Source organism: Pseudorca crassidens, chromosome X (genome assembly GCF_039906515.1).
Source record: "Pseudorca crassidens isolate mPseCra1 chromosome X, mPseCra1.hap1, whole genome shotgun sequence".
Lineage (NCBI taxonomy): Eukaryota > Metazoa > Chordata > Mammalia > Artiodactyla > Delphinidae > Pseudorca > Pseudorca crassidens.
The window spans coordinates 68,527,657-68,547,023 of NC_090317.1; the positions used below are offsets into that span (position 1 = coordinate 68,527,657).

At 37.2% G+C, this 19,367-nt stretch overlaps 1 protein-coding gene across 1 annotated transcript in view; it reads left to right on the plus strand.

Annotated features, from left to right (window-relative positions):
- Positions 1–19,367, plus strand: part of ZDHHC15 (zinc finger DHHC-type palmitoyltransferase 15) — a 128,588-nt gene that overhangs the window by 21,788 nt on the left and 87,433 nt on the right. Inside the window, exon 3 of the mRNA XM_067722282.1 lies at positions 2,750–2,844. Coding sequence (XP_067578383.1) covers positions 2,750–2,844 — 95 coding nt within the window. The remainder of the gene's footprint in view (positions 1–2,749; positions 2,845–19,367) is intronic.

Below are 19,367 nucleotides of genomic sequence, written 5' to 3' on the forward strand. Positions count from 1 at the left end.
CTAAGATTTAAGAGGAAGGATGGGAGAGGAAGAAAGCTGATGTTAATTAAGTCCTTAGAGTATGTGAGATACTTCCGTATTTAAGTCAATTAGTTCTCACAACCTGACAAGGTGGTTGTTGTTTGTGTGTGTGTGTGTGTGTGTGTGTGTGTGTGTGTATGTATGTGTGTATATATATATATATATATATATATATATATATATATATATATCCAAAGCGGATCAAAAAGAGAGGCCTCTTCAGCATGGAAAAACAAAAACTGAAAGGGGCTATAATCCAAGATTGTAAACATACGAAGGCTATATATCTTGTTAGCTTTGTGTTGTTTACCAAACTCCAATACACAGGACTAGAAAACTCTTTGAAAGTGAAAAATAGTTTAAGGCAACTAAAATGAAGCCCTGCTTTTGCACAGTGGCTGACAAACTTATGAGACTTACCACCCCCCAGAATTGGTATAGACTGAAGACATAATCAGCTTCATAAAAGTTTATATAAATTGATGAGTGGTAGATATCTGATGGGTAGCTAGGGGAAATTAGTATACTTGGAGACAACCCTAACTTTTGAAGTTGGTATCAATAAGGAAAACCATGCTCTTTCAAAACATGATGCCATGTTTTGGCTCTAGAATTTGATTTCACCATCAGAGAGACTCCTGGGGGTAGCTGGCTAAACCTTAGAAACAACTATTTAGAAAATCTTGTATTCTCCTAGGGGTGACTAAATCATAGAAACAACTCTTGAGCCAATCTTATATTCTTGTGAATTGTCCCTAGCTCCTTGATTACAACCTATGGGCCTCTAACCCCATTCTCTCCAAACATTCCTTCAAATAGCTGAGAGACAAGGTTCAGCTCTTTGTTAGAGCTTTTAAGGCAGTGAAAGTAAAGTAAGGCAGTGAAAGTAAAGTAAAGCAGTGAAGTCAAATATTAGAGTCAAGACCTCTTTACTAGGTATCCCATTCAAAGGGAGAAGTGACTATCTAGTTGACAATTTTCCCCTGATCATAATCTGGGGTTTTCTATATTGAGCCAAAATGGGAATTTTAGTGAGGACTCTTTCAATTGCTAAAGCTACAGCTGATATTTCTATTTGAATAATAGTATGTAATTGAAAGGTGCACCCATCTCCCCATCACCCCCTTCTACCAACTAAAATGCTTTTCAATTGATATAAAAGATATTACAGAAAATAGTGTCTTTTTAAACTAAACATAGTTTCCAACAATAGCTTTTTAAAGAAAAAAGGTATGCTAGATAATTGCCACAGCAACAGCCTTAGCATTTATGTGTCTGAGTATATATAGTAAAGCATTATTATTTTCCTATTTTCCCCATTTTGGTGCTGATCTTGCTGCATTCAAAACAGTCTATCTGCTGCATTCATTTTTATTCACACAAGAATGTATACGCATGTATACACATGCACACACATACACACATATTCCATGTGTGTACTGTGTTTATATACTTATATAAACATATACAAATAGAGGATCTGGAATGATACACATCAAACACAAAATAGGTATTATGCCTTAGGAGGAAGAGGGGGGAGGTTAGATATATGTGTGTGGTTGACATTTACTTTTACTTTCTATTGCTTGAATTTCAAAATGAGATTTCATAATTACTCAAAACAAGCACATTAAAAAGGTCTTATACCACAGGGCTGGGAGCACTGGGCCAGCTTTTTTCGATTCCGTCATAAATATGTGAGAGACTCAGCCTTATTAACTTGGTCTTGAGTCTCATCGTTCCCTTGAGTCTTCCTGATGGATTGAAGTAATCACACCTTACTATGCAAGGACTCACAATGAAACAGTAAAATGACCTTCAGTCTTACAATGACCTCTTTGAAGAATACTGAAATTTCCCATATCAGAAGAGCGATCTAGGAGGCAAAGAATATAAAAACAAAAGTGGTCGGGAGCCACAAATGTCTCAAAGGTACAACTCACATTTCAAAAGTGTGTAGTCTTGGGGACTTCCCTGACGGTCCAGTGGCTAAGACTTTGCTTTCCAATGCAGGCGGTGTGGGTTCGGTCCCTGGGCAGGGAGCTAAGATCCCACATGCCTCGGAGCCAAAAAACCATAATATAAAAACAGAAGTAATATTGTAACAAATTCAATAAAGACTTTAAAAATGGTCCACATAAAAAATATTTAAAAAAAAGTGTGTAGTCTTTGGGGCTACTGAAACAAAAACTTGTGATTTAGAGTCAGAAGTCCTGTGTTTAAGACCTGGCTATGTTATATAGTAGCTGTGTGACTTCGGATAATCAACTACCCCTGATAGTTAATCAACTGTCCTTATCCTGTTACCTATCTCACAAACTTGTTGAAAAAATAAAATTGGATAATATTATGAAATCACATTGTAAACTCTATAGCACTGTGCAAATACTATCATTATTATCTTTCAGTACCCACAGTGGCAGAGAGAATGACAATTGGCAACAGTAGCTTCCCCCACATTGTCATAAAGGACATTTCCCCTTTACTCCCAGAATCACATGGCAACTTTTAAAATACGCGACTTCCAGAAAGTCTCTGGTTCCAAATTTGGCATTATAAATTGTTTCTGTCACTGCATGGGAAAAAGGTAAGAATTAACCTTTCATAATAATACTAGAAAATACTTGGTAATAGGAAAACAAAATAGAGATTTGTTGAGATTTACATCTTACTGAACTCTTAGAAATGGATGAAAATATAAACACTGATTTTTTTTCTTAAATTTCAGTTATCTACCTCATATTCTACCATGCCATCTTTGTGTTCTTTACCTGGACCTACTGGAAGTCTATTTTTACACTCCCACAACAGCCAAACCAGAAGGTAAGAATACTGGTTACTTCACAAAGGCTAAAAACAGAGGAAAGTAGAAATGTCAATAAGGCAAGAATAGGGCAAAAAGAGGAGCAAATAACCTTCCATTACAAAAGAGAGATTCAGGGTGATCTTTAAAAAGGACTTGTAGTGATAAATGTAAATTAAGAATAAGATAGTCTATTGAAGGAGTTTGTGAAATCACCAGCCATGGATATCTTTAAGACTAGGAAACCACTATCTGTATTGGTGATAGATTGAGAGAAACAAGAAAACACTTGGATTCTGAGGACTCATCTATTTCAATTCTATGAAACTATAATAATTTAGGACTCAGTGAGAATCTAGGAGACAACTAGAAAAAATTACAATAGTTAAATTGATCATTTTCAAATTGTGTTCCCTTGAATGAAAGTGTTTCATGCAATATTTGGGAGGGTGCATAAAAAATTCTAATCATATCAGGCATTTATAATATGTGACTACTGTGAAACAGATTAGTTTCCAAAGTAGGAAAAAAAAAACAATGGAAGAAGTTTCAACAGCCTCCAAACATTAGGGAAAGTACTGGTTTTAATTTTCCCATTTATGGGATCAAAATTGTACACATACAAAATAAAATTAAACACAGAGAAAGACAAATATCATGTGATATCTCTCATATGTGGATTCTAATTTTAAAAAAGATGCAAATGAACTTATTTACAAAACAGAGACAGACTCACAGATATTGGAAACAAACTTATGGTTACTGAAGGGAAGACATGGTGGAGAGGGATAAATCAGGAGCTTGGGATGAACATACACACACTACTACATATAAGATAACCAACAAGGACCTACTGTATAGCACAGGGAACTCTACTCAATATTCTGTGATAACCTATATGAGAAAAGAAAGAATGAATATATGTATATGTATAACTGAATCACTTTGCTGTACACCTGAAACTAACACAACATTGTAAATCAATTATACTCAAATAAAATGTTTCAAAAACACAAAGGAAGGTAGTAATGCAAGAATTGAGGAACATGAGATATAGGTTATATAGAAAATGGCAGAAGTTCTTCCTTATGAGTAATTATTTGAAATATAAATGGATTAAACTATCCAATTAAAAGGCAGACGTTGGCATAATGGATAAACATTATCATCTATCTTTATGCTGTCTACAAATGACTCATTTTAGAGCCAAAGACATAAATAGGTTGAAAGTGAAAGGATGGAAAAAGTTATTCCAAGCAAATAGTAATCAAAAGAGAGCAAGGGTAGACATATTAATATCACACGAAGAGGTTTTAAGCCAAAAACAGTTACAAGACACAAAGAAGAAAAAGACCTACTGAATGATGTCAGAAAGATGGCAGAGTAGGAGATACCAGCCTCTATCCCCGCCCCCCCACAAAAAACAACAGACAGCTATACAGAAATGAAAATATCCCTGGGGGGGGCTCAAGTATCTAATTAAGAGCCTGCAACAACACAGTGGGGGAAAAATGGAGAATAACCACACAGAAAGGATTGCTGGGGAAATCAGCATGGCAGAGACATCTGAAGAGGGCTAAGAACAAAGAAACAGGGCAGAGGCTATCAGTATCAGCCCTGCGGCAGATGCCCATGCAGTCCCCACTGGTCTCCTCTGTGGAGGATCCTCGCAACTTTTGCTTCTGAGGATCTCAACAGCTCCCATGACAGCCATGAATTTCTGTAGCTTTAACAGCAGAGGACTCCATAGTGTTTGTTGGTGTGGACCCCAGCAGCCTGCTCTGTAGAGGATACTGTCAGCTTTTGCCACTGAAGTAACCAACAGCCAACATTGCCACAGACTCCCCAGGGAGTGAGACACTGCTGAGACTTCTCTACAAGAAGAAGCTGCTGTTGTGCTGCCTTAGTACCAGGGCTGCCACCCCCCCCCAACACTGTGCTTGCCCTAGACACCAGACCTATGGCCACTCCATGTGTACCTACCACCTGACCCCAGCACCTGCCACCAGACTCCATGCATGCCCATGCTCCAGAAACTGGCTCCATGGCCACTCCACATACACCAATAACTCAGACACCAGAGCCACTGACACTGCAGGGTATCCCATGGCCCAGACACTAGAGACACTATCACTCCATGAGCACATGCTCTGGACCCTGTATCCACAGCCAATCTGCAAGTGCCTGCACCACAGAAACCAGAGCACTGCTGCAGTGGGTGTACCTGCCCTCTAGAACCCAGGTCCATTAGCTGCTTCACAAGTGCTCAAACATGGGACACCCAAGCCACTACTGTAGCAGGCTCATCCATGCACCACACATGCCTGTTATCCAGACCATAGCTCCATATCTACTCTGCAAGTGCATGCACCTTGCACACCATTACCAACACTGCAGTGAGGTTGCCTGTGCCCCAGGCACTAACACCACCACCTCCCTAGACCCCTGAGCCACTCCAGTAGCTTCACGCATGCCTCCATTCCAGACTCTCTGCATTGCTCCTCCATAGGCACCCATGCATCAAACATCGTAGACACAACCACAGTAAGTGTGTCCACAAACTGGACCCAGGGCCTCGAAGGATCCCCTCAGCCATGACTTCCACCATGCTAGAAAAAGGTATCAGGAGGACCCCAGAAGCTGTTACCACTGAAGACCTCAACAGCCCACACTTCTTCTGCAGACACCCACAGCCTTGGCCACCAACATCTCCTTCAATCTTTGCTGATGCTGATGACAGCTGACAGAGCTGCACAGAGACTGCACCTTCCCTGGAGTAAGAACTGCTTCATCCCACCCAGCTGTCAGACTTGTACCCACCAATAGATGAAGGGCTTTCCCCACTGAAACCAGTCTATAAATTCTGGAAGAAGTGGTTGCTACATCAAATGTGAACACATCCATGCAATGATACAAGAAATGCAAACACTCAAGGAAAACTAACACCACCAAAGGAGCACAATATCCTGGTAAGCAACTGCAAAGAGATCTATAAAAAAAATCAAAATAATTATTTTAAGGAACTTGGCAGTTTACAAGAGAACACAGATAGACAACGAAATCAGGAACAAAACAAGAAGTTAAACAAATAGAGATAAACCATTAAAAAAAGAACAAAAACAATTCTGGAGCTGAAAAATACAATGAATGAAAGGAAAAATAATATAGAGAGTACCAACAACAGATTTGATGAAGCGGAAGAAAGAGCCTGAAAACTCAAGCATAGGTAATATGAAATTATCCAGTTAGAGGAACAAAAAGAAAAAAGAATGAAAGGGTGAAGACAGTTCATGGGACTTATGAGACACCATCAAGCATAAGAATATATGCATTATGGAGATAAAAGGAGAAGAGAGAAAGGGGCAGAAAGCTTATTTAAATAAATAATGGCTGAAAATTTCAGAAATTTGGGGAGAGATATGGATATCCAGGCACATGAAGCTCAAAAGTCCCCAGTTTCAACCAAAAGAGGACTTTACCAGGACATACTATAATCAAACTTTCAAAAGTCAAAGACAAGGAGTTTTGAAAGCAGAAAAAGAGAAAGAGTGGTCAATCACAAGGGAAACTGCATAAGGCCATCAGTGGATTTCTGAGAAGAAATCTTGCAGGCCAGGACAGAGTGGAATGATATATTAAAAATGCTTGTAGAAAAAACTACAAGCATTTTTACAAAGGTTGTCTTACCCAGCAAAGCCGTCCTTCAGAAATGAAGGAGAGTTAGTTTTCCACCAAACAAAACCTGAAGGAGTTCATCCCTAGGAGAAGTGCCTTACAAGAAATGTTGGAGATGAAATGACAAGATGACAATTAGTAATGTGAAAACCTATGAAAGTAAAACAAAAATGCACTGGTAATGGTTAATATATAGAACAATTCAAAATACTGTAATACTGTAATGGTGGTGTGTAAATCACTTTTAACTCTGGTATAAAGATTAAAAAACAAAGTATTAAAAATAACTATGAGTAAAATATTTTTAATGGATACACTATAAAGTGATGTAAATTGAGAAATCAAACGCATAAAATGTTGGGGAGGAAGTAATATGATAGTGTTTATGTATGCAGTGGAAGTTAACTTCTTAACAGCTTCAAATAGAATGTTATAAATATAAGATGTTTTATGTAAGCTCCATGGTAACCCCCCCAAAAATCTCTAGCAGATACACAAAAGATAAAGAAAAGGAAATAAAAGTACACTACTACAGGAAATCAAACCACAAAGGAAAACACTTAGGATGAATAAAGGAACTACAAAACAGCCAGAAAACAATTAACAAACTAGTATAGTGCATCCTTACCTATCAATTATTACTTCTAATGTTAATTGGTTAAATTCTCCAGTCAAAAGACATAGAGTAGCTGAATGGATTAAAAAAACAGCAAGACACAGTTACATGCCTATAAGAGACTCATTTAAGATTTAAGGATACATATGAGCTTAAAGTGAAGGGATGGAAAAAGATATTCCATGCAAATGGAAGCTAAAAGAGATCAAGGATATCTACAATATATCAGGCAAATAGACTTTAAGTCAACAGCCATAAGTGGAGACAAAGTAGATCATTATATAATACTAAAAAGGTAAATTCATCAAGAGGATATGACAGTTGTAAATATATATGCATCTAACATTAAAGCATCTAAATATATCAAGCACATATTAACAACACTGAAGGGAGGAATAGAGAGAATAAAATAATAATAGAGGAGAGGAGCTTCAAGATGGCGGAAGAGTAAGATGTGGAGATCACCTTCCTCCTCACAAATACATCAAAAATATATCTACATGTGGAACAACTCCTACAGAACACCTACTAAACGCTGGCAGAAGAACTCAGACCTCCCAAAAGGCAAGAAACTCCCCATGTACTTGGGTAGGGCAAAAGAAAAAAGAAAAAAAGGAAAAGGGAATCGGGATGGGACCTGAACCAGTAGGAGGGAGCTGTGAAGGAGGAAAGGTTTCCAAACACTAGGAAACCGCTTTGCAGGCGGAGACTGCGGGTGGCGGATGGGGGAAGCTTTGGAGCCACGGAGGAGAGCGCAGCAACAGGGGTGCAGAGGGCAAAGCGGAGAGATTCCCGCACAGAGGATTGGTGCCGACCAGCACTCACCAACCCGAGAGGCTTGTCTGCTCACCCACCAGGGCGAGTGGGGGCTGGGAGCTGAGGCTCGGGCATCGCTCGGATCGCAGGAAGAGGACTGGGGTTGGCTGCGTGAACACAGCCTGAAGGGGGCTACTGTGCCACAGCTAGCCGGGAGGGAGTCTGGGAAAAAGTCTGGACCTGCCTAAGAGACAACAGACTTTTTCTTCCCTCTTTGTTTTGTGGTGTGTGAGGAGAGGGGATTAAGAACACTGCTTAAAGGAGCTCCAGAGATGGGCACGAGCCACGGCTATCAGTGCGGACCCCAGAGATGGGCATGAGATGCTAAGGCTACTGCTGTAGCCACCAAGAAGCCTGTGTGCAAGCACGGGTCACTATCCACACCTCCCCTCCTGGGAGCCTGTGCAGCCCGCCACTGCCAGGGTCCCGGGATCCAGGGACAACTTCCCAGGGAGAAAACAGGGCACGCCTCAGGCTGATGGAACGTCACGCTGGCCTCTGCTGCCACAGGCTCACCCTGCATACTGTACCCCTCCCTCCCCCTGGCCAGAGTGAGCCAGAGCCCCTGAATCAGCTGCTACTTTAACGCCGTCCTGTGTGAGCGAAGAACAGACGACCTCAGGCAACCTACATGCAGAGGCAGGGCCAAACCCAAAGGAGAACCCCGGGAGCTGTGTGAACAAAGAAGAGAAGGGGAAATTTCTCCAAGCAGCCTCAAGAGCAGTGAATTAAATCTCCACAATCAACTTAATGTACCCTGCGTCTGTGGAATACCTGAATACACAACGAATCATCCCAAATTGAGGAGGTGGACTTTGGGAGCAATGATATATATATATTTTCCCCTTTCTCTCTTTTTGTGAGTGTGTATGTGTATGCTTCTGTGTGTGATTTTCTCTGTATAGCTTTGCTTTTACCATTTGTCCTAGGGTTCTGTCGGTCTGTTTTCTTTTCGTTTATTTTTAGTATACATTTTAGCTCTTCTTATCATTGGTGGATTTGTTTTTTGGTTTGGTTGCTCTCTTCTTTCTTTTTTTTATTACTTTTAAAAAATTTTAATAATTATTTTTTATTTTAATAACTTCATTTCATTTTATATTTTTCTCTATTTCTTTCTTTTTTTCTCTCTTTTATTCTGAGCCATGTGGAAGACAGGTTCTTGGGGCTCTGGCCAGGAGTCAGGACTGTGCCTCTGAGGTGGGAGTGCCAAGTTCAGGACATTGATCCAGCAGAGACCTCCCAACTCCATGTAATATCAAATGGTGAAAATCTCCCACAGATCTCCATATCAATGCCAAGACCCAGCTGCACTCAATGACCAGCATGCTACAGTTCTGGACACCCTATGCCAAACAACTAGAAAGACATGAACACAACACCACCCATCAGCTGAGAGGCCACCTAAAATCATAATAAGGTCACAGACACCACAAAACACACCACCAGATGTGGACCTGCTCACAGGAAAGACAAAATCCAGCCTCATCCATCAGAAGACAGGCACTACTCCCCTCCACCAGGAAGCCTACACAACCCACCGAACAAACTGTAGCCACTGGGGGCAGACACCAAAAACAATGGGAACTATGAACCAGCAACCTGCAAAAAGGAGACCCCCAAACACAGTAAGTTAAGCAAAATGATAAGACAGAGAAATACACAGTAGATGAAGGAGCAAGGTAAAATCCCACCAAACCTTCCAAATGAAGAGGAAATAGGCAATCTACCTGAAAATTCAGAATAAAGATAGTAAAGATGATCCAAAATCTTGGTAATAGAATGGAGAAAATACAAGAAACGTTCAACAAGGGCATAGAAGAACTAAAGAGCAAACAACAATGATGAACAACACAATAAAAGAAATAAAAACATCTCTAGAAGGAATCAATAGCAGAATAACTAAGGCAGAAGACGGGATAAGTGATCTGGAAGATAAAATAGTGGAAATAACTACTGCAGAGCAAAATAAAGAAAAAAGAATGAAAAGAATTGGGGACAGTCTCAGAGACCTCTGGGACAACATTAACCACACCTACATTCGAATTATAGGGGTTGCAGAAGAAGAAGAGAAAAAGAAAGGGCCTGAGAAAATATTTGACGAAATTATAGTTGAAAACTCCCCTAACATGGGAAAGGAAATAGTTAATCAAGTCCAGGAAGCACAGAGAGTCCCATACAAGATAAATCCAAGGAGCAACACGCCAAGGCACATATTAATCAAGCTATCAAAAATTAAATACAAAAATATTTCTTAAAAGCAGCAAGGGAAAAACAACAAATAACACACAAGGGAATCCCCATAAGGTTAACAGCTGATCCTTCAGCCAAAACTCTGCAAGCCAGAAGGGAGTAACAGGACATATTTAAAGTGTTGAAAGGGAAAAACCTACAACCAAGATGATTCTACCCAGCAAGGATCTCATTCAGATTTGATGGAGAAATTAAAACCTTTACAGACAAGCAAAAGCTAGGAGAATTCAGCACCACCAAACCAGCTTTACAACAAATGCTAAAGCAATTTCTCTAGGCGGGAAACACACGAGAATAAAAATACCTACAATAACAAACTCAGGACAATTAAGAAAATGATAATAGGAACATACATATCGATAATTACCTTAAATGTAAATGGATTAAATGCTCCCACCAAAAGACAAACACTGGCTGAATGGATACAAAAACAAGACCCGTATATGTGCTGTCTACAAGAGACCCACTTCAGACCTAGGGACACATGTGCACTGAAAGTGAGGAGATGGAAAAAGATATTCCATGCAAATGGAAATCGAAAGAAAGCTGGAGTGGTGTTTCTCATATCAGACAAAATAGACTTTAAAACAGACTATCACAGGAGACAAAGAAGGATACTACATAATGATCAAGGGATCAATCCAAGAAGCAGATATAAAAGTTGTAAATATTTATGCACCCAACATAGGAGCACCTCATACATAATAAGAATACTAACAGCAATAAAAGGGGAAATTGACAGTAACACAGTCATAGTAGGGGACTTTAACACCCCACTGTCACTAATGGACAGATCATCCAAAATGAAAATAAATAAGGAAACACAAGCTTTAAATGATACATTAAACAAGATGGACATAATATATATATATATATATATATAGGACATTCCATCCAAAAGCAACACAATACACTTTCTTCTCAAGTGCTCATGGAACGTTCTCCAGGATAGATCATATCTTGATTCACACATCAAGCCTTGGTATATTTAAGAAAATTGAAACCTTATCAAGTATGTTTTCTGACCACAACGTTTTGAGACTAGATATCAATTACAGGAAAAAGTCTGTAAAAAATATGAACACATGGAGGCTAAATAATACACTACTTAATAACCAAGAGATCACTGAAGAAGTCGAACAGGAAATCAAAAAACACCTAAAAACAAATGACAATGGAAACACGACAACCTAAAATCTATGGGATGCAGCAAAATCTGTTCTAAGAAGGAAGTTTATAGCAATACAATCCTACCTTAAGAAACAAGAAACATCTCAAATAAACAACCTAACCTTACACCTAAAGCAATTAGAGAAATAAGAACAAAAAAACCCGAAAGTTAGCAGAAGAAAAGAAATCATAAAGGTCAGATGAGAAATAAATGAAAAAGATATGAAGGAAATGATAGCAAAAGTCAATAAAACTAAAAGCTGGTTCTTTGAGAATATAAACAAAAATTTTAAACCATTAATGAGACTCATAAAGAAAAAAAGGGAGAAGACTCAAATCACTTAAATTAGAAATGAAAAAGGAGAAGTAACAACTGACACTGCAGAAATACAAAGGATCATGAGAGATCACTACAAGCAACTCTATACCAATAAATTGGACAACCTGGAAGAAATGGACAAATTCTTAAAAATGCACAAGCCTCTGAGACTGAACCAGGAAGAAATAGAAAATATGAACAGACCAATCACAAGCACTGAAATTGAAGCTCTGATGAAAAATTTCCAGCAAACAAAAGCCCAGGACCAGATAGCTTCACAGGCGAATTCTATCAAACATTTAGGGAAGAGCTAACACCTCTCTTTCTCAAACTCTTCCAAAATATAGCAAAGGGAGGAACACTCCCAAACTCATTCTACGAAGCCACCATCACCCGGATACCAAAACCAGACAAAGATGTCACAAAGAAGGAAAACTGCAGGCCAATATCACTGATGAACCTAGATGCAAAAATCCTCCACAAAATACTAGCGAACAGAATCCAACAACACATTGAAAGGATCATACACCATGATCAGGTGGGATTTATCCCAGGAATGCAAGGATTCTTCAATATTCACAAATCAATGTGATACAACATATTAACAAACTGGAGGAGAAAAACCATATGATCATCTCAGTAGATGCAGAGAAAGCTTTCAACAAAATTCAACTCCCATTTATGATAAAAACCCTCCAGAAAGTAGGCATACAGGGAACTTACCTCGGCATAATAAAGTCCAGATATGACAAACCCACAGCCAACATAGTCCTCAATGGTGAAAAACTGAAAAGCATTTCCACTAAGATCAGGAACAAGACAAGGTTGCCCACTCTCACCAATATTATGGAACATAGTATTGGAAGGTTTAGCCAGAGCAAAAAGAAATAAAAGGAATCCAAATTGGAAAAGAAGAAGTAAAGCTGTCACTGTTTGCAGATGCCATGATACTATACATAGAGAATCCTAAAGATGCTACCAGAAAGCTACCAGAGCTAATCAATGAATTTGGTAAAGTAGCAGGATACAAAATTAATGCACAGAAATCTCTGGCATTCATATACACTAATGATGAAAAATCTGAAAGTGAAATTAAGAAAACACTCCCATTTACCACTGCAGCTAGAAGAATAAAATACCTAGGAATAAACCTACCTAAGCAGACAAAGACCGTATGCAGAAAACTATAAGACACTGATGAAACAAATTAAAGATGATACAAATAGATGGAAAGATATACCATGTTCTTTGATTGGAAGAATCAACATTGTGAAAATGACTATACTGCCCAAAGCAATCTATAGATTCAATGCAATCCCTATCAAACTACGACTGGCATTTTTCACAGAACTAGAACAAACAATTTCACAATTTGTATGGAAACACAAAAGACCCCAAATAGCCAAAGCAATGTTGAGAAAGAAAAATGGAGCTGGAGGAATCAGACTCCATGTCTTCAGAGTATACTCCAAAGCTATAGTAATCAAGAAAATATGGTACTGGCACAAAAACAGAAATACAGATCAATGGAACAGGATAGCATGCTCAGAGATAAACCCATGCACATATGGTCACCTTATCTTTGATAAAGGAGGCAAGAATATACAGTGGAGAAAAGGCAGCCTCTTCAGTAAATGGTGCTGGGAAAACTGGAAATCTACATGTAAAAGAATGAAATCAGAACACTCCCTAACATCATACACAATAATAAGCTCAAAATGTATTAAAGACCTAAATGTAAGGCCAGAAACTATCAAACTCTTAGAGGAAAGCATAGGCAGAACACTCTATGACATAAATCACAGCAAGATTCTTTTTGACCCACCTCCTAGAAAAATGGAAATAAAAACAAAAATAAACAAGTGGGACATAAGGAAACTTAAAAACTTTTGTGCAGCAAAGGAAACCATGAACTAGATGAAAAGAAAACCCTCAGAATGGGAGAAAATATTTGCAAATGAAGCAACTGACAGAGGATTAATCTCCAAAATTTACAAGCACCTCATACAGCTCAATATCAAAAAAACAAACAACCTAATCCAAAAATGGGCAGAAGACCTAAATAGACATTTCTCCAAAGAAGATATGCCAACTGCCAACAAACACATGAAGGTATTCTCAACACCATTAATCATTAGAGAAATGCAAATCAAAACTACAATGAGATATCATCTCACACTGGTCAGAATGGCCATCATCAAAAAATCTATAGGCAGTAAATGCTGGAGAGGGTGTGGAGAAACGGGAACCCTCTTGCACTGTTGGTGGGAATGTAAATTGATACAGCCACTAAGGAGAAACATAGAGTTTCCTTAAAAAACTAAAAATAGAACTACCATCCCACCCAGCAATCCCACTACTGGACATATACCCTGAGAAAACCATAATTCAAGAAGAGTCATGGAACACAATATTCATTGCAGCTCTCTTTACAATAGCCAGGACATGGAAGCAACCTAAGTGTCCATTGACAGATGAATGGATAAAGATGATGTAGCACATATATACAATGGAATATTACCCAGCCATAAAGAGAAACGAAATTGAGTTATTTGTAGTGAGATGGACTGACCTAGAGTGTGTTATACAGAGTGAAGTAAGTCAGAATGAGAAAAACACATACCATATGCTAACACATATGTATAGAATCTAAAAAACAAAAAAATGGTCGTGAAGAACCTAGGGGCAAGACGGGAATAAAGACACAGACCTACTAGAGAATGGACTTGAGGACACGTGGAAGGGGAAGGGGAAGCTGGGACAAAGTGAGAGAGTGGCATGGACATATGTACACTACCAAATGTAAAATAGATAGCTGGTGGGAAGCAGCCGCATAGCACAGGGAGATCGGTTCAGTGCTTTGTGACCACCTAGAGGGGTGAGGTAGGGAGGGTGGGAGGGAGGGAGATGCAAGAGGGAAGAGGTATGGGTATATATGTATATGTATAGCTGATTCACTTTGTTATAAAGCAGAAACTAACACACCATTCTAAAGCAATTAAACTCCAATAAATGACAGGGTGAGAGAGAGTCATGGACATATACACACTAACAAACGTAAGGTAGATAGCTAGTGGGAAGCAGCTCCATGGCCCAGGGATATCGGCTCGGTGCTCTGTGACCGCCTGGAGGGGTGGGATAGGGAGGGTGGGAGGGAGGGAGACGCAAGAGGGAAGAGATATGGGAACATACGTATATGTATAACTGATTCACTTTGTTATAAAGCAGAAACTAACACACCATTGTAAAGCAATTATACCCCAATAAAGATGTTTAAAAAAACTCCAATAAAGATGTTATAAAAATAAAAATATTAATTAAATTAAATAATAATAGAGAACTTCAATATCCCAATTTTATGAATGGATAGATCATCTAGACTGAAAAGTACTAATGAAAAAGCAAATATGAATAATTCAGTAGACCAAATGTACCCAACAGATATACCCAGAACATTCTACACAACAGCAGTAGAATACATATTCTTTTCAAGCACATATGGAACTTTCTCCAGGGTAGAACATATGTTAGGCCAAAAGATAAGTCTTAAAATTTAAGGAAGTTGAATTATATCGATGATATTTTCTAATATAATTGTGTGAAAGTAGAAATCAATAACACAGGGAAACTGGAAAACTCACACATATGTGGAAATTAAACAACACCCTCCTGGACAACCTATGGGTCAAGAAGAAATCAAGAGAGAAATCAAAATCAAGAGAGAAATCAAAAAATATGTTGACAAAAATGAAAATGGCGTTACAATATACCAAAACTTATGTGATGCAGCAAAAGCAGTTCTAAGAGGGAAGTTTATAACAATTAATGCCTACATTGAGAAAAAAGAAATATCTCAAATAAACAACCTAAGTTTTCATCTCAGAGAACTAGAAAAAGAAGAAACTAAGCCCTAAATTGATAGAAGGAAGGAAATCACAAATATCAGAGCAGAAAGAAATGAAATAAAAAACTAGAAAAACAATAGAAAAGATCAGAGAAACAAAAATCTGGTTTTCTGCAAAGATAAAAAAATTGACAGACCTTTAGCTACACTTCCTAGAAGCAGAAAACAGAGAAGACTCAAATAAATAAACTTTAAAAAGAGATGTGAGTGATGCCACAGAAATACAAAGGATCATAAGAACAATTAATAAATGAACAATTAATAAACAATTAATATGAACAATTAATAAATCAGATAACCTAGAAGAAGTGGATATTCCTAGAAATATACAACCTTCCAAGACTGAAACATGAAGAAATAAAAAATCTGAACAAATCAATAACAAGTAAGGAGTTTGAATCAGTAATAAAAAAAAATCTCCAAACAAATAAAAGTCCAGGGCCAGATGGATTCACTTGTGAATTCTGTCAAACATTTAAAGAAAGATTTATAGCAAACCTTCTCACATTCTTCCAAAAAAATTTAGTATGCTTCAAAACATTTACAGAGACAGCATTACCATAATACCAACGTCAGACAAGGACACTTACAAGGAAAGAAATTAGGCCAGTATCCCCAAACAACATAGATATAAAATCCTTAACAAAATACTATCAAACCAAATTCAACAGCATAATAAAAGGATCATTCACCACAACCAAGTGGGATTTATACCTGGGATAAAAGGATGGTTTGACATACGTAAATCAATAAATGTGATACACCATATTTTTTAAATTAAAGATTTTAAAAATCATATAATTATCTCAAGAGATACAGAAAAAAACGTGACAAATTCCAACATTCTTTCATGATAAAAATTCTCAACAAATTCAGTATAGAACAAATGTACCTCAACATAATAAAGACCATATATGACAAGCCTGTAGCAAATATCATACTCAATGGTGAAAATTTGAAAGATTTTCCTCCAATATCAGGAACAAGACAAGGATGCCCACTCTCACAACTTCCATTCAACATAGTACTGGAAGTCCTAGCTAGAGCAATTAGGCAAGAAAAGGAAATAAAAGGCATAAAAATCAGAAAGGAAGAAGTTAACTTTTCTATTCACAGATGACATAATGTTATATATAGAAAATCCTAAAGACTCCACCAAAACCAATTTAGAATAAATGAATTCTGTAAAGTTGCAGGATTTAAAAAAATCAGTTGTGTTTTTATACCCTAAAAACAAGCTATCCAATAAAGAAATTAAGAAAGCAACCCCATTTACAATAGCATAAACAAAGAATAAAATACTTAAGAATAAATTTAACCAAAGAGGTGAAAGATCTGTACAAGTAAAGCTATAAAACAATGATGAAAGAAATTGAAAAAACAAATAAATCCGTATCATTCTTACGGATTGGAAGAATTAATATTGTTAAAATGTCCATACTATCCAAAGCCATCTATAGATTCAATGCAACCCCCATCAAGATTCCAATGGCATTTTTTACTGAAATAGAAAAAAGAATCCTAACGTTCATTTGTAACCACAGAAGATCCCAAATAGTTAAGGCAATCTTCAGCAAGAAAAAGAAAGCTGGAAGCATCACACTCCCTGATTTCAAATTATACTATAAAGTTATAGTAATCTAAACTGTACGATACTGGCATAAAAACAGACACATAGACCAATGGAACAGAATTAAGAGCCCAGAAATAAACTCATGTATATGGAGTCAACTAACTGTCAACAAAGTTGCCATGAATACACAATGAGAAAATGATAATATCTTTCAATAAACGTTGCTGGAAAAACTGCATATCCACATGCAAAAGAATAAAATTGGACCTTTATCTCAGACCATTCACAAAAATTAATTTAAAATGGATTAATGATTTAAATATAAGACTTGAAAACATACAAATCCTAGAAGGGAAAAGGGAAAAACTCCTGTACAGTGGTCTTGGCATGATTTTTTGGATTTGAGACCAAAGCACATACAAACAAAAGCAAAAACAAACAAGTGGGATTATATCAAGCTAAAATGTTTCTGCACATGAGGAAACAATCAGCACAATAATAAGGCAACCTATGGAATAGGAGAAAATATTTGATTACCATATATCTGAAAATGGGTTATTATCTAAAATATATATGGAACTCTTACAACTCAATAGCAAAAAGCCAAATATACCCATTTAAAAATGGGCAAAGGACCTGAATAGATATTTTTCAAAAGAAGACATACACATGGCTAGCAAGTATATTAAAAAGTGCTCAACCTGACTAATCATCAGGGAAATGCAAACCAAATCTACATGAGGTGTCACCTCACAGCTGTCAGATGGCTATCATGAAAAAGTCAAAACGTAACAAGTGTTGGTGAGGATGTGGAGAAAGTGAACCTTCGTACACTGTTTGTGGGAATGTAAATTGGTATAGCCATTATGGAAAACAGTACAGTGGTTCCTCAAAAATTAGTAATAGAACTACTGTATCATCCAGCAATCCCACTTCTGGGTATATATCCAAAGGAAACAAAATCTGTATCTCAAAGAGATACCTGCATTCCTATATTCATTGCAGCATTCACAGTCATAAATACATGGAGATAACCTATTTGTTTACAAACAGATGGATAAAGAAATTTGGTATATACATATAATAGAATATTATTCAGCTCTTAAAAATAAAGAAATCCTGCCATTTGTAACACCATGACATACCTGGAGGACATTATGCTAAGTGAAATAAACCAGACACAGAAAGACAAATACTGCATGATCTGACTTATATATGGAATGTTTAAAAAAAGTCAGACTCATAGTAACAGAGCAGAATTGTGTAACAGTTATAAACATATATGTACCTAACAAGAGAGCTCCAAAATATAGGGGGAAAAATTGACAGAACTGAAGGAAAAAATATACAGCTCTACAATAATAATTGGAGATTTCAATACCCTATTTTCAGTAATGGATAGAACACCTAGACAGAATATCAATAAGGAAAGTCAAGATTTAACAACACAAAAAACCAATTAGATGTAACACACATGTATGGAACACTCCACCTCAAAATAGAAGAATACACATTCTTCTCATACGCACATGGAACATTCTCCAGTATAGATCATATGGTTGGTAACAAAAGAAGTCTTAATAAATTTAAAAGATTGAAACCACACAAAGAATCTTCTCTGATTTCAATGGAATGAAACTAGAAATCAATAACCAAAGGGAAATTATAAATTCATGAATGTGTGGAATTGAACAACACACTCTTAAACAATCAGTGAATTAAATAAGAATCCACAAAGGAAATTAGAAAATACTGTGAATGAATGAAATTGAAAAATAGCATTCCGAATATTATGGGATGCAAGAAAACAGTGCTCAGGGGAAATTTATAGCTATAAACACCTACAGTATAAAAAGGAGTAATATATTAATTCAGTATTCTTTACACCTTAAAGAAACAGAAAATCAAGAGCAATCTGACCCCAAAGATAGCAGAGGTAAATAATAAGGATTAGAGCAGAGGTAAACTAAATAGGGAATAGAAGACAATAGGGATGATTAAGAAAACAAAAGTGGGGCTTTGAAAATATCTACAAAATTGACAAACCTATAACTACACTTACCAACAGAGAGAGAGAGGGAGACAGAGAGGACACAAATTACTAATATCAGAAATGAAAGTAGGACATTACTATAGACCTTACAGAAACAGAAAGGATTACAAGAAAATACCATGAATAATTGTGTGCCAACAAATTAGATAACCAAGATGAAATGGGCA